A 15,567-nucleotide genomic window follows, 5' to 3' on the forward strand; every position below is an offset into this window, starting at 1 on the left:
CATCATCAAACCAACGTCATTCGTACGATCCAGAGTCCCCGAAACCAAACAATGGCACTGAAATTCACCCGAAAAGATGAATAAAACGGGAAATCGGATACCCAATTAACCAAAATGGCAAAATATCCTCAAAACTTTCATCTCACTTCTCGACTTCTTCGTCTTCAGCTCTGAAATCTCCAAAACCCAGCAACTTCACAGCTCAAATGTCTCATGGATCAATCTGCATATCTTTTTTAATCCCTAAACTACCCCTATACTTTTACTAAATGCCAAATCTAAACTACTCAAGGCAACAAATAAACGCCCGTCCCAAGAAAACCCAAGAACCAATCCAGAATCAAAGTTCAAAAAGGGCAATCAAAACATGATCGTTAGAACTTACGGTCGCCGAAACCGTGGAGGAGTTCCCAGAACCTGTTCCGATTCTGTTGAGGACGACGCCGGCGTTTTCGATTCTCTGTCCCAAGAGACATCTCAAGGTTTCTGCAGCTTCAATTTCTCGTCTCAAGAGTCGAGCTCCATCTGGTCTTCCTCCTTCGATCACGACCTTTACGGGAACTGTTCGTCTCAGAGATCATCGTCCCAGTTCGAAGATCCGTCGTTGAACGGCCCGGTTAGGAAGGCTAAGAGAGCTAAGAACGGGAAGAGGGAGAAGGTAAAGGCGTTGACATCGTGGGTTCCGTCCAATTCCACTACGTTGATGGAGGCGCAGGAGTTTGGGGAGATGATGGAGCACGTGGACGAGGTGAATTTTGCACTCGATGGGTTAAAGAAGCATCAGCCTGTGCGGATCAGGAGGGCGAGCTTGTTGTCACTGTTGTCAATTTGTGGGACTGCTCACCAGCGTACACTACTGAGGACTCAGGGGTATGTGGATTTTGAAATTCAAGATTGAAATTGATGTATTTTGTTCGAAATGTATGAAATTTGGTTGAATTTGCTAAGTGGGTATTTCAATTTTGGTTTTGAAGGTTCCTTGTGGATCACCAACACTTTTTTTTTTTGGGTAATTACCCGCAACACCTTGAGAGGTCGAAGTACAAAAGAGTTTGAAATTGAGCGTTTGCATTTTAAATTCTTTTGTGCGTCTTCAGTTTGCAATGTGAAAAAGTTTTGAGAATTTTTTGCGCGTTTTTAAATTATAGGATTAATCTGGTGAAATGTGTGCACAGACAATTGTTGAAAGAGTCCGTTCATAGATCATGCATCTGATTCTGAATTTCTTGATGTCTAGTATATTAAAGATTTCAAATTTTGTGGAAAGATATTTGAGTAAGGCTGTGAACATCAGGGTAAATTAAAATGGTTTCTTTTACGTAGAGCAATACGTTTTGATTAATAACTTTGAACCTAATTTGACTGTTATTTCCTGTATTCCAAACATTCAAGGATCTGTAGTTTCTATATTTCTGGTCGTAAATGATTAATTGAAGTATCCGTCCACTGTACATAGCAAGCAATATTACATGCTGATAGAGATAAGGAAGGAATTATTATATTAGTCACTGGAAAAGTTTTGAAAGGTCAACAATATTGTTTCATATGAAAATCCATTTAAATGTAGGGAGTAAGAAGAAATAATGAAACTCCCGATACACATGGGCTTTATGGGCTGTATGGCTAAAGCCTGAATCGCTCTTAATAGTTTTGCAGTCCAATATTTAGTTCCAATTTCAAATGGGTGTGTCTGTGATTACTCGTTAGGCTCTTGTTTCCCTTCTATGCTTATGGGGCCTATGTTTTAGCATGACAGAATGTTTGGATAATATCATAACCTGCATATTTGTGCAACATCTCTCTTTTATCATTTGAAATACATAAATTGCTTTCCTTGTCTTGCAATTTATGTTTAATGCTAGTTGCTCTAATTTGTGACGCATCTCGCTGCCAGGATGGCAAAGACTATAGTTGATGCTGTTTTGGGTCTTAGCTTTGATGACTCACCCAGCAATCTGGCTGCTGCTGCTCTTTTCCATGTTTTGACTAGTGATGTAAGTAGTTTCGAACGTGTAATTTTAAGTTTATTAAAGTTGCTGATGGTATATGTGGAGTTATTTGTGCGTTAGTGCTGCTTACACTACAATATGTATCTTATGAGAGATTAAATTATTTCCACTTATCATTGTCCAGCTGTCTCTTAGTATTTTTGCATTTTATTTGATCTTATTTGTCAATTCAGGTGAGGCTTCTTTCTCTTTTTCAGTCTGCTTGAACATCTTTTATTCTCTTTTACTAGCTATCAAAGAAGAAATTGAAGAAGTATGTATCTGGGTACAGAAGTGAATTCTTGATCAAACAAGCCAAATTCTACATTCCTGCAAATGCACTACTTTTTCTTGCCGACCTAGGAAGAAACATAATCTTGTCCCATGTCATGCTTCTCTCTACATGTCAAAACCTTCAAGCTTTGTTGAATGTCCTTTAATTAAAACCGGCCCATTTACTCCAAACTAAGAAGAAAGTATCTCTCAATTAATGATAAGATGTTTCCTTATCCCTCTACACCTTTTTACTATTCTTCTTACCTATATCTAAGCTTTCTAATGTTCTTTTTTGTTAATATTTGTATTAGAGAACATATTCAAAAATCTTCTACAGTTCTTGGAATTTGTATGTTGGAGTGGTGCTTCAGTTGGGTTGCAATTGTTTTATGACTATGATCTTAAATTTTAATTTGCCTTTCCCCACCTTTCTGCATGCTACGTGTTTGTTTTTCTATGTGCTTCACAAACTTGACTTACATTATTCTCTGTCATCACAAGCTCACAACCTCAATGACTTGTCTGAATTGAATTTTCAGGGCCAAGATGATCACCTTTTGGAATCGCCTAGTAGCATTCATTTCCTAATCAAATTGTTGAAACCAGTAATCTCTGCTGCTACTGTAGATAAAGCGCGAAATATGGGCTCTAAGCTCTTAGCATTGCGCAAAGATTTTGGCATCTCACGTGATACGTCCACAGTGTCAGATTCCAGTGCTGCAGCTATTTTATCCAAAGTTCAGGAAATTCTTGTCAGTTGCAAAGATGTGAAGTCATGGGATGATGGTGAAATGGAGAGGCTCGAGTTGAGCCCAAAGTGGATGGCTTTGTTAACTATGGAGAAGGCATGCTTATCTAAGATCTCTTTTGAAGGTATTGTTGAGCTTTTCTGCTAAGCAGACTTTTCTTTTTTAGTATGTTTTAGTATTAAAGACACTTATGGGACTGAGGTGCAGCATGGTTGGTGCCTTGATGGAAATAGTCACTTCATGTGCTCAGCTTTCTCATTCTTTCTTTTGTTTTTTTGTTTTTATTTTTGATTGTTTATTTACTTGTTTGTGGGTTTGCATCTGTTTTAGATGCATCTGGTGTAGTCAGAAAGACTGGGGGCAACTTTAAGGAGAAGTTACGAGAGCTTGGTGGCCTTGATGCTGTCTTTGAGGTTGCGATGGAATGCCATCGTGTTTTCAAGGTGTGAGCCTGTATATCTGTTTAATCCATTTTCTATTCCATATCTGAACTGAATACCTTGCGCATGGGGAAATTAAGTGATAATGCGGCTTTGAGTTATGAGGAATCTCTCTGTTTACATGTCTTATTCTAGTTGACTACGATGTCATAAACTAAGTTATGTCTTTCGTTGGAAATATGTGTTTGATGAGGTTTCTCTGGTAGATTCATTTCCCTTGTTAGAGGAATTGAGGAAATGATGGAACTTAGACTTGTAGTTAAATCAGCAATAGTGCTGCAAATATCAAGTTTTATGCAATTGCTATTTTATAGTCCTTATGTCCTGACAATAATTTTATGTTTGCCTTTTCTTTTAAGCTTCTTTTTATAATAGCAAAGCTAAATGAAATAAATATATTGCCTTTATCCAAGACTTTTTTTTTTCCCCAATTTCTCAAGAAGTTTTTTGAGTTTTTAACCAAATGAAAGGCATGATTTTCGGTTGAGGTAAGGTAGAGCCATTGCTGTCACATTATGATATTCGTGAGTCCAGTCTGAGCCCTTCTAAAAATTTAATTTATGTCGTATTATTGGTTGGAGAAGATCTTCTTCTAAAAGAACCTCTCTGTTTTTTTTTTGTAGAGTATGGTAGAAGTAGAACACAGTCCGCCTTCTACTCGAGATGTAAAAGATGATTTGGATCTACAAAGCCTTGCAATACTGTTGAAGTGTTTGAAAATAATGGAAAATGCTACATTTTTAAGCAAAGATAATCAGGTATGTTGACATGATTTTATGTTTTAAGTGTACCTCTATTTTTTTAAAATTCTTTATAGTTTAGTTTGTATATCTCAAACTTGCCATTTAGTGTCAAATTGCTTAAGTTCTGACGTGTAATATTTATCTCTCTTTTTTCCCATCTTTGATAGACTCATCTGCTTGGAATGAGAGGAAAATTGGCTACTCATGGATCGAAATTATCTTTTACAAATCTCATTATAAGCATCATCAAAATTTTCTCTGGTAAGTTAATTCATGAGGGGTCATTTCTGATTATGTACTTATTTCGTGCTCCTCTTTTGCTTTGATTTGGCCTGCACTCTAATGATTGAGTTTTGATTTTTAGGTTTTTATCTTCTTAAACATCCTCCTGCCACCTCTGGTGATGAAAAGTTTAGTCTGTTTGATGTTGTGGACAACAAAGGTACTTGGCAATCGTGTACTCTCTGTCTCTTTCTCTCTGTCACCTCACACGCACACATTTGCACAAGTGCAAATATTTCATGCTATCTTTGAATTTGCAGTAGACTCCAATGAGACTATGTCCATCGGCTCTTCTAAAAGGTCTTCCAGCACAGGGAGGACCTCCTCCGAAATAAGCCTCATTCCATCACAGAGAAGTTCAAGGGAATTTGATGCCCATCACACTGTTTCTAGTTCTGAAACTGCCACCACATCTATGAGAGATTCATGCTTAATAAAGACAGGAATCAGCTCTTCTAGTTCTGGTTCATGCCATGGAGCAGTATTAAGGATTTCCAGCAGTGAAGCACTAGGAACTAGTGATGGGACTAGAATCAATTTTGGTCATGGTGAGAGATCTTGCAGTTCAAAGGATGTATCATGTGAACTTTTGGAAGAGAGTCAAGATCCTTTTGCATTTGATGAAGATGAACTCGAGCCCTCAAAATGGGAGGTGTTGTCTGGGAAAGAAAAACCATTTCAAATTAAAAGAAATATCTTAAAGGACAAAGACTTTGGTTATCAGTTTATGACGAGTCAAGAAACTTCAAGTGAATTGGAAAATCACCAGGAAGAATTAAGTGACTTGGAGCATCGTCTTTCACTTGAAAACTTGTCTTCCCCTGCTGCCAACAAGGGAAATTCTGGCCTTCTGTCAGACTGCCTCCTTACTGCCATCAAGGTACACCTCCCATTCAATTTATCTGAGATTTTCCTGTTCCATTTAATCTTCACCATGTTTTTTTATTAAGTCAGTCTTGATGTGCCCATAGATATCCGTAATCCTATTTGGTGATTCAGTACACTGGGCACTGGTATAATTTCTTTCTGGTTTAACAAGAAGTTACCATTAAAAGTTCTAATCCCAATGTAATTGTTAGATTCTGTTTGCCTGGTGGATTGTCTATGACTCTTTAGATTTAAGCAAGAGCTTTTGGTTTTGGTGATTTTATCCTTGCTCATCTTCAAGATGTTATCTCCTCTTTAAGGTTTCAAATGTTTGAATCATGTTCCATTTTGGCAGGTTCTGATGAATTTAACCAATGAAAATCCTGTTGGCTGTCAGCAAATTGCGGCCTGTGGAGGACTTGAGACCATGTCGTCATTGATTGCTGACCACTTTCCTTTATTCAGCTCACCTTCACTTCCATTCATTGAGACAAAAGAAAACACTTCAAGCATTGAACTACCACATCGAAATGATCGACATCTTACCGATCAAGAGTTAGATTTCCTTGTTGCTATACTGGGCCTGCTTGTGAACTTGGTAGAGAAAGATGCATCTAACAGGTTTGTTTGCCTCTCAAATTTGGTACTATCAGCAGTTGTTTGTTTGAAGCAGTTAGCGAATAACACAATAAGTTAAATTGTATTTTTATTTTACATTGTGGGTTTTTTTTGTGCGTATATTTTTTTCCATAATTAAGGCCATGAAAGATGGGGTTTTTTTTTTTAAATGTATAAGAAAGAATGAAAGATGTGTTATACCAACGATACGTTAGTATCTTGTAGTTGGGGAACGATGATTGGCCTTCACTTATGTGGGTCTTCTTTTTTTCCTAGCGCATTCCCTCTGGTTAAGCGTATAAGAATTGGGATACTTTAGATCTTTGAATAGGCAGTTCTAGGGTCCCTATATTTATGCAATTTCTGGAGCATGACAGGTAAAGACCATGGTTATTGTTTTTAGAAACTTATTACGAGTTACAATGCAGATCACGGCTTGCCGCTGCAAGTATTGTTTTACCTGCCTCAGAAGGATTAGAAGAGGAGAGCCACAGGGACGTAATTTCACTGCTGTGTTCCATCTTTCTGGCCAACCGAGAGGCTGGTGACGCATCTGCAGAAGGAAACAATGTGTCATGGGTGAGTTCTGTTATGTTGGTTGTTTTTCTCATTTTTTTTGTAGTATTTTTTTTGTTGCTGATGTATTGGAGATATATACAGGAGTTTAAGTTTTGTTTTTTATTTGTATTCTAAGTTGCTAAAATTATTTAATTGACCTTAATCTTGGTGACTTTTGGCCACCTTTTGTGCATTGTTTGGTCAATTAGCTTGAGTTGTCGTGGTTATTTTGGTTTTATTAGCACCAAGCGACAGAATATATGAGCTTATAACTTACCGGAAATAAAGATGTTCTTTTTTGGGATGACAGTTGCTAAGTTAGCAGAAATATGCTTTGACTGGTTTACAAAATGTAAAGATATGAATATATGATAGAAATTATGTTAATCTCATATTTAAGTTAATTAAAGGATTAAATCTCCCTCCGTATTCCCATGGGATATGATTATTGCAAGCAGGCTGAAGGAATCTTATTATATGCTATCCATCTGAAATTAACAGCGTATTATGCAGGATGATGAGGCAGCTTTGCTGCAAGAAGAGAAAGAAGCTGAGAAGATGATTGTACAAGCTTATGCAGCCCTGCTACTTGCATTTCTTTCGACTGAAAGGTTTGTAAGAAACTTTTTATCTTCTTCCGTAAGGTAAGAGTTTCTTCATAGTTGCATAAAAAAATCAACTTTGGTTGTTTGATGACAGCAAAAGTGCACGTCATGCAATTGCCAGCTGCCTTCCAAATCGCAACCTGACTGTTCTTGTACCTGTTCTAGAGAGATTTGTGGTACGTTTCTTTTGGAAGCCTCAAGTAGATGAACGTGATCTTTCTAAAATCATTTTACTTTATGGTTCTAAAGGAAATACCCCACCAATGGTCTCATTAATATTTCTCAAGAATGCCTGCATTTGTCAACCTGTGTCTGATGTGGACTAATGAATTCTCAAGAATATTTTTCACCATTTTAGACATCAATTTATTTCCATATTTATGTTTACTTTGTGCCTTTGATGGGCTTAGCAACTTCTCCTTGTATTTTGAGAACTTTATGTTTTGTCTTCAGGCATTTCATTTGACATTAAACATGATATCACCGGAGACACACATGGCCGTGAGTGAAGTCATCGAATCATGTAGGGTGCCATGAAAGCTCGAGATATGGAAATCCTAAACAGCTTTCAAATTGCCCTCAGATTAACTCCTTGTTGCACGACAATTTCGCTTAGTGGATGGACGACTGGGGCACACACTCAGTGGTGGAACTAACAGTATGAGTGTTTTATACTTGATTGACCCAATCTTCAATTTTTTTTTCCTTCCCTTTTAACTCCTGTTTTTCTTTCCTACGATCTTCTTTTTGAATGGTGCAGGCCGAGTCACTTTTCTACGAAAACTATAGTAGAATCAAAGTAGCTTCTCTCTCCATGTATTTTCCTAGTTGTATTGCTGTTGATTTTGGTTTTGCCAACTTTCCCCTTTTTGTTTGAAAATTTCCACCCTAGTGTGAATAGAAAGTAGGGTGTCTTCATCCACGTTGGTAACCGTCAATACCTTATCTTTTGTGCTCCATTAGTTTCTTTTTGTTATGAAACAGCTAAATATGTGGCCAATGATTATGTAGTATGTTCCCCACCAGATAGCAGCACATCTATGCCTGTGAATTTCTTTTTTAATACAATATTTACAATCTGTTATTCAACGTAGTTGTTGTACTGCCTTTTGCTCCCAACTTGTAATGAAAAACAGATGATCGATAGATCAAGTTCTTATAAATTATGGAAATATAGAGCAGTGATTTTGAACAGCTATCCTTACTGGTCAGTCTCTTTGAACTCATAGTTTATGTTGCACAGCATTGAATTCGTTCAGATGACCTGATGTATTGATCATACCGGCTCATTCAAGAATCTGATAATAACCCGATTCACCTGGTCTGGGAACTGCTCCTGGATGAAGTGAGTTCCATCTGGTAAGAAATTTATCCGGGAATCTTCGAAATGGTAGTCCTCTCCCTCAATATCAGCAGAACTGGAACTGGAATTTTCGAAATGGTAATGGTGGATTCTTCATTAAGCCCCCAAGATGAATGCAGAGCGAAAAATTATTCGAAGTATTTAAACCGCAAAATGAAACCAAAGAAAAAAAAAAAAGACCAGTTGGAATTTAAGCCCATACTTGTCGTAAGGCACTTTTGCATTGAAGAGTCTGAGCCCAGATTTTGCATACAAAGTTGTATAGGTTTCTACATCTTCATTGTTCAACCAGGGCGGTTTCCTGATCTTTTGCTGTAATTTCTCTTCTTGAGAACAGAATATAGATGTCTTTCCATATAGTTTTCACATCAAACGGACTGAGTCTGCCGCCGCTCATCCAGGCTCCTGCAAATGGACTAATGGAAGGTAATGAACTGATTTCAAAGTCCATATTCAGACAAGAGGCATAAATAGTGTAAACAGCTTTTCATAGGGTTCTATAGATTAGTCTTATACAGTAATTAGAAGAAAATAAGCTGGGGGGGGGGGGGGGGGAGAATGGATTACCTTCCACCTGCGAATATAGAAACCTTCAGGGATGTCTTGGTATCGGTTAGGCATAGGAGGAGCAAATGGAAGACCAAGTGAAACACTTCCAGAAACTCTTGTTGGATGAAATAGGGAGAGTAGATAAACAAGCCTGTCATCGATGGCAAAACATACACAGCTGATTTAGGGTAGAAAAATTTCCTTTACCTTTTCAATCTCAAAAAGAATCCAGACCATTAAAGGATCCGGATAAGGTTCAGATAGTCCATAACCTATTAGATCAGGAGCGATCGTGCGGTACCCAGCATTAGTAACTGCAATCATTTGACAAACCTGTTCCAATCTCAGCAATGTGGAGCTTCATTCCTCTTATATCAACATATTTATGCAGAATCCAATCCATTGATGGCGTTTGGTACTGTATCTACTATCTACACAATGGACATGACTTTCTGCCATAGTGTTAAGTTACTGAACAAAAGAATAATGCCTAGCTTTCTTCATAGATTCTGTTTACAAAGAGACAGACCATTTGCTGACCGTGACATTTTCCATCAAGAAAACTACGTAAACTATAATTTTTCATCAGAAGAGTTTCTTTTTGTTTCTTCTGTTGTTTCTTAGCAAGTGTATTTGCAGAGAATCATCTCTATAAGCAGTGTAAGAGATCCTTGATTTCATCGTGAAATCAATTTTGCAGGAAGTAAATGTAGACCCAGGATTTATACGCTATTTTCGGTCTCATCACTGGATTAGTTCAGCAGAAGCAATGAATGGTAATGAACAATACCTCGAAATCTTAAGGCCATTATAAGATAAAAAGAGAGATTCTTTGGTTAATATACTTCAAGAGATATGACTTCAGAATAATGAATGTTTTTTGAATTACACTGTTGCCTCCAGATCACAAAGAAGACTCCTTAGGGATCTCAGAAGCAGAGCCTGCCGACTCTTAATGTTTGAAAGAAAAACATTACATATCACAAAACAACATGTTGCTTCATTGAAGGGTCTGCACTCAAACACATCATAATATACACAAGCATGGTTTCAAGTCAGAAAATAGGCCAAATTGTTGAAGGACTTGAAACAACCTCAACAGAACCTTAGACATGCTTCATTGAATGGTCTGCACTCAAACATGCTTATTCAGGAATGCAAGAATAAGCTCATTCACTTGGTCAGGTGATTGTTCCTGCACAAAATGAGTACCTTCAGGTAACCATATGATCTCTAAATCCGGGACAACTTCTTTCAGCTTCCCGCTACGAATGTACTCTTCCATCCCTGGAAACTTGAGAACATAATCTTTAACTCCCATGATCAATAATGCTGGGACTGTTAGTTTCGGGTCTCCTATGTCGAACTCTTCATTCAGTGACCTACAAAACCGTAAAAGTACTTGTATCAAGATCGCTACCAAGTGTTAGTAATTTTCATGTGAAGTAAAATGAACACAATTACCTATATGGAACTTTCAGTGCAGTTCGGAATCCAGATTTCTCGTATGAAGCTCCATATGTTGCAAGATCTTCTTCAGTGAACCAAGGGGGAAGAGGAGTGGACGTATCCACCAAGTCCATGATCTCCTGGTTTTCTGCTGCAATTGGTATTTCACTTTTAGAGAAGAGAATGTAGATGTTCCTAACCACTGTTTTAGCATCAAGACGGGCAAAATCAGCTTCTGCTCGTCCCGGTTCCTGCACAAAACAACATCATGATTGCACAAAGGTTGTGGTAGTCCTATATTGCTGAATATACAAATCAATGAATCAAAACACAAACCCGCCATCTAGATATGTAGAACCCTTCTGGTAGGAATTTATGGTAGCTAGAGGGTCCAGGAGGTACACATGGTACTCCCAGTGTTACAACACCCATGACCCTTTCTGTGTGTAGGAGAGTAAAGAAGTAAGCAGGCCTCACTCCAAAATCTTTTGCCACAACAAAAACCTGGTACATAGACAAAGGGAACCAGAGAGAACTAAGTCATGCCATACTCAAACTGAAATTAAGCATTTTTGGGACTAAACAAAGAAAAGGTCGGCATAAGAATAATGACTTGCACCATAGAATTGATGCTTAGATGTTTCAGTCTCAGTTATATGTAATTATCAATCCAATATGAAATCCCAAAAAAAAAATCGAACTTCATTTACGCAAACAGTACGATTTTTACATAATTAGTTGAGTACTTTCTGATCAACATTAAGCTTTATATAATTTCATTTATGGAAACACAGACAAATTCCCGGTCTTTCTCAGTAACCAAACACAAATTATACATAACAGAGTTTCGATTTCTCTTTTGTTTAAGCAACCAAAACAACAATAAGAGACAGAGTACCTTTGAGATTCCGAGAGAATCTAGGATTGCAACAAGGTTCGTCAAAATATCTGCAAAACTGGCCTTCTCTGGTTCTGGTGGCGGGTCAGAGAGTCCGTATCCTCTGCAATCCGGAGCAACAGCCCGGAACCCCGCTTTGGCCAAGGCCACCATCTGATGTCGCCAAGAGTACCATAACTCCGGGAAACCGTGTAGGAATAACACCACATTAGGACCTGGAAAATCAAAATCGGATGATGTCATGTGTCAACGCCGAGTATACGATCGATGAAGTTAAGTAGAAATGTAAACATAGGATTCTGACCTTCTCCGATGTCGGCTACGTGGATCCTCAGTCCTCGTACATCTATGAACTTGTGTTCAATTTTGTCCATTGTTGCAGTCGCAAGTTCTTCTCTCTGTGTTTTGGAGAGTCACTCACTTCGACATGTGAATATTCCTCGTCATTCGTTGGTCACTTGGTCGTAGAAGACGCATTGGAAATCGTGTCAAAGCCACGTGTATATCTCGTGCAGGGACTTAAACGCAGCGTTTCTCAGAAAATGTCGAAACTTGTTAGTGCCATGGCCATGTGTAGGCATCAAATAGGGGGCCCTGCAGGTCCTGCATTAGGCTCATTTGAGGCATCAATTTTTTTAAAAAAATACCTAAAAATAATAAATATAATGTTTTTATTGTTTAGATCATCATCATGCATTTTTTTGAGGAAAAAAATTAAATTAATTGACAAAAGATTGATACAAATATGAAGCATTTTCTACCGTTAGATTAAACATCAATTTATCTTGTTCTTATTTCTCAATAAATTTAGTTTTTTACCTTGAAAAAAAAAGATATTAATCTATACACTAAATACTTTACATTTAAATTTTTTAAATCATTTATTAAAAATTATTAGAGTCTCTAATGGCTCTAATGTAGGCCCTGCAATAGATGACCCACTCGGGGCCTCGGAACTCGTGTAGGCATTGGACATTCCATGGATTTTTTTAAGAAATAACAATATGAATATTAAATATTGAAAATTATTTAGAAGAAAACATTTGTCGCTACTTACTTCAATAAGCGTTTATGTAAATGACGTCGTTTTGACCGACGTCGTAATTAATTTATTAGGTTAATGACGTTGTTCAGAATAGAGTCATTCAATTAAGTATAAACAACCAATGAGAGTTGATTTGGTTGACAATTAATTAAATTAGACATATGTGTGTTTAATGTTCGATTCCAATCAAAAACATAATTCGTTGTAGTATTTCAAAAAAAAAAGATAAGTAAAAACAAGTTAATGACATTCACAATATAATCATTAACATAAACACACATCTTGTCATAAAAAACATCTCAACAACCCCTAAGTCCAAAAACATACCATATCAACTACACACAACAAACATCCAAAAAAATAATAGTTACGATTTCTGGTGATGTTACTCCCAATAATATCATTAGTTTTTCTTTTAAAAGTTGTCTAAAAATGTGACTACCAATAGTGTCATTGCATGTCAAAAAGTATCAGGCCTAATGACATTGTTATGGATAACATTGTTAGGTAATTTTAAAAACTAATAATTCTTTTACTATTGACATCGAATGCTAATAATTTTATTAGGTTAATGCCGTTGTTCATTAGCATAAACAATTAAATAACATGGTAGCATAAATAAGTTAATGATGCTGTTCACAATGATGTCATAACATATGTCGATGCTAAATTTGCACCGAAGTATAGAATGTGTATTAAGTAGAAAGATTCAAGAGAGTAACAATACAGAATTTACGTGGTTCGGCAACTTGCCTAGGTCCACGGAGTCTGATCTTTTATTAGAGAGTCGATTGTCGATGAATGCTTACAAATGTCAAATAAAATGTATTTATAGGCTTAGGATATGTCAGTTGGTGCGGTTAATCGCCTCTGGTAACTTCTCTTGTAACTGCTCTTGGAAACCGTCGGTAACTGACTGTCGGATGAAACTGCTTCTGGATAAGGTCTTTCCGTCTGGGAGAACCATAAATACGGCTGTACTTGTTTACTCCACAACATAAATACACATGCTCCCAGAAAACATCCATGCGTAAAAAAAAATACCATATCACATGCTCACATCAAACATCTAAAAAATATTACTTATGATCTATAATGACGCTACGCTCGGTAGCGTCATCAAGTCTTACACTTTTCAATAAGTCTACGGATCCCAATGAAATCAGTCTCAGTTATCCTAGTGCATAGCTAGCATGCTGAGTTGGAAAAAAATGGGTCCACTTCAACCATATCTCTCAACCATAGTTCCCTCCCCTCTCTCTTAACCTAGGTTGTGCGCCTTATCTCTCATTCTCGAACCGAAACAATACTCTCCGATCTCAACCTCTACATCGATCTCAAACTTCAAGACGATCAAGGTCGAGTATGCAACTGCCAGTGTATGGGCCTTATGATCCACCTCTGATTTGGTAAACCGAGTGAAAAAGCAAAGAAGATTGTTGAATCGAATGAAGAAGATGGTTTTGGGTGTGGGGAGGAACTATTCAACAAGTGTTATCTACAGTTGCTTCTATTATTTCATGGTCTCAAATCTGTATAGGGAGATTTAGGGTAGTTTAATGGATTGCATGATTTGAGTTGGTTAATTTTGTGGAATTGATAATGCTGATTTAGGGTATTTAATCTTCGGTACATATGTAGTACATATGCAATGTTGTTCTTGGATCATTTTCGATTTGGGTACATATGCAGTGTTGATATCAGGTACTTGGGAACATTTTCTTGTATCATATTGATCTCCCTTGTAATACATTTGATGTTTCAAAACATTTTATTGTCTGGTGGTATTAATCTGGCAGGAGAAAATCAGTCAGTATTGAAGTGTCATTTAGTAATGATATTCATCATAGTAAAAAACATGGAGAGATTGGCAACTGTGCAAACAAAATTCAGCAATAGACTTGTTACAATAACTTCAACGTAGTCCAAACAAAACACAACAACATACTTGATACATCACGAAAATGGAACTGAAGGAAAAATGAGAGACAAGGAGAGTATCCAAGCTAATTACAACATTATCAATGCATCAACTAAATACATAATGACATTTAATCTGATCAATACAATTGATAATAAAAGTCCGAAATAAAAAAGAAAAGACATATGCTAATCTAGGGGAGATCCATCCATATCTAGCAGATATTCATGACCACTCCCTCTTCATGTTTGACCATCCTGAAAATAAACAAGGTTGATATAAACAATAATGGAGAAGCAGTTTTAATAAAATTCACACAAATGCTGGCTTCAATTTTTTTAAAAAGGCACCTGTGATACAATTCTAATTAAAGACATAAAACCATCCTCTTGTACTTGACTAGAAGAACCTCTGTGATTCTGCTGTGATAATTGTCCATATGTTGCTGTGACAATTGCTTGACTTGGTAAATAAGGAGTATTATCTTCCTGATAAAGAACAAACTAAATTAGAGTGTTGAATAAGAGATAATAAGATATCACAAATATATTTAAATGAAATATAAGACATACCGTTAAGTCGTGGACATCCTGTCTTGTTTTTTTTTCCCTCTCCTTTTCATTATCGGTTTTTCCGAGTATTGGTTTTTGTATGACATCTCCATACATCTTTCCTCCATCTTTTTATGATGTACTTTTCTGGAATTAAACATATGTTATTGCGGATTAACACGGAAATGACATGTCTACACTGCATTCCTCTGAACTCAAACTTGTAACATGTGCACTTTACTTCAAATTGCTACGCATCAAATAAAACGCTATACACAAATCTTTTTCTCCCTCTCTCCCTATAAACAATATCCCTGGCTACAACATATACTGAAATCATCTCATCACCATCAATTGAAATGATTTGGCAATACATCATCCCTGTTACTTCTGTTTGAAATTCCTTAAACTTTGATGTTGTGTAAATTGCTTGAATTTGTTTCTCCATATCGTAGAATGTCACACAACCCACTTGCTTGCAAAAGGATTCATAGTCAGCTTGACATTCCTTTTCTACTTTACTTCTCAAGGCATTCTCATATTGTTCAATGAATTATTTCAAAGTGGTTTTTGAATGCACATATCCATCGAAAAAAATATTCATACTTTCATTTCGTTGGGTTGTCGACATTCCTGCCCAAAAGTTGTGCTTCACAAATATTGGA

General features: G+C 36.9%; 2 protein-coding genes and 1 pseudogene across 4 annotated transcripts; 1 reads left to right on the forward strand and 2 right to left on the reverse strand.

The window, feature by feature from the left end:
• On the forward strand, positions 1–8,245 carry LOC119988793 (wings apart-like protein 1). Of its 3 annotated transcripts, XR_005465674.1 has the most exons (14): positions 1–870; positions 1,895–1,994; positions 2,804–3,137; positions 3,344–3,456; positions 4,077–4,211; positions 4,364–4,457; positions 4,561–4,638; positions 4,739–5,358; positions 5,701–5,966; positions 6,392–6,542; positions 7,035–7,132; positions 7,221–7,302; positions 7,580–7,784; positions 7,887–8,245. XR_005465674.1 is itself a non-coding variant. In XM_038833970.1 (13 exons), exons 1-13 carry the CDS (start codon positions 368–370, stop codon positions 7,661–7,663), a joined length of 2,658 nt encoding a protein of 885 aa, XP_038689898.1. In that variant the 5' UTR covers positions 1–367; the 3' UTR covers positions 7,664–8,245. The 3 variants fall into 3 exon arrangements, 2 of the variants coding, with proteins under 2 accessions (XP_038689898.1, XP_038689899.1); XM_038833970.1 differs by having other exon boundaries at positions 7,580–8,245; XM_038833971.1 differs by having other exon boundaries at positions 4,742–5,358; positions 7,580–8,245.
• LOC119988795 lies at positions 7,815–9,514 on the reverse strand (annotated as a pseudogene).
• A 338-nt stretch (positions 9,515–9,852) lies between these two features.
• LOC119988794 (epoxide hydrolase A-like) lies at positions 9,853–11,846 on the reverse strand. The gene is made up of 5 exons (XM_038833972.1): positions 11,690–11,846; positions 11,386–11,600; positions 10,824–10,991; positions 10,503–10,738; positions 9,853–10,420 (listed from the first exon to the last, which is right to left on the reverse strand). Exons 1-5 carry the CDS (start codon positions 11,757–11,759, stop codon positions 10,174–10,176), a joined length of 936 nt encoding a protein of 311 aa, XP_038689900.1. The 5' UTR covers positions 11,760–11,846; the 3' UTR covers positions 9,853–10,173.
• Between the last annotated feature and the right edge of the window lie 3,721 nt (positions 11,847–15,567).

Source organism: Tripterygium wilfordii, chromosome 21, assembly GCF_013401445.1.
Source record: "Tripterygium wilfordii isolate XIE 37 chromosome 21, ASM1340144v1, whole genome shotgun sequence".
Taxonomy (NCBI): domain Eukaryota; kingdom Viridiplantae; phylum Streptophyta; class Magnoliopsida; order Celastrales; family Celastraceae; genus Tripterygium; species Tripterygium wilfordii.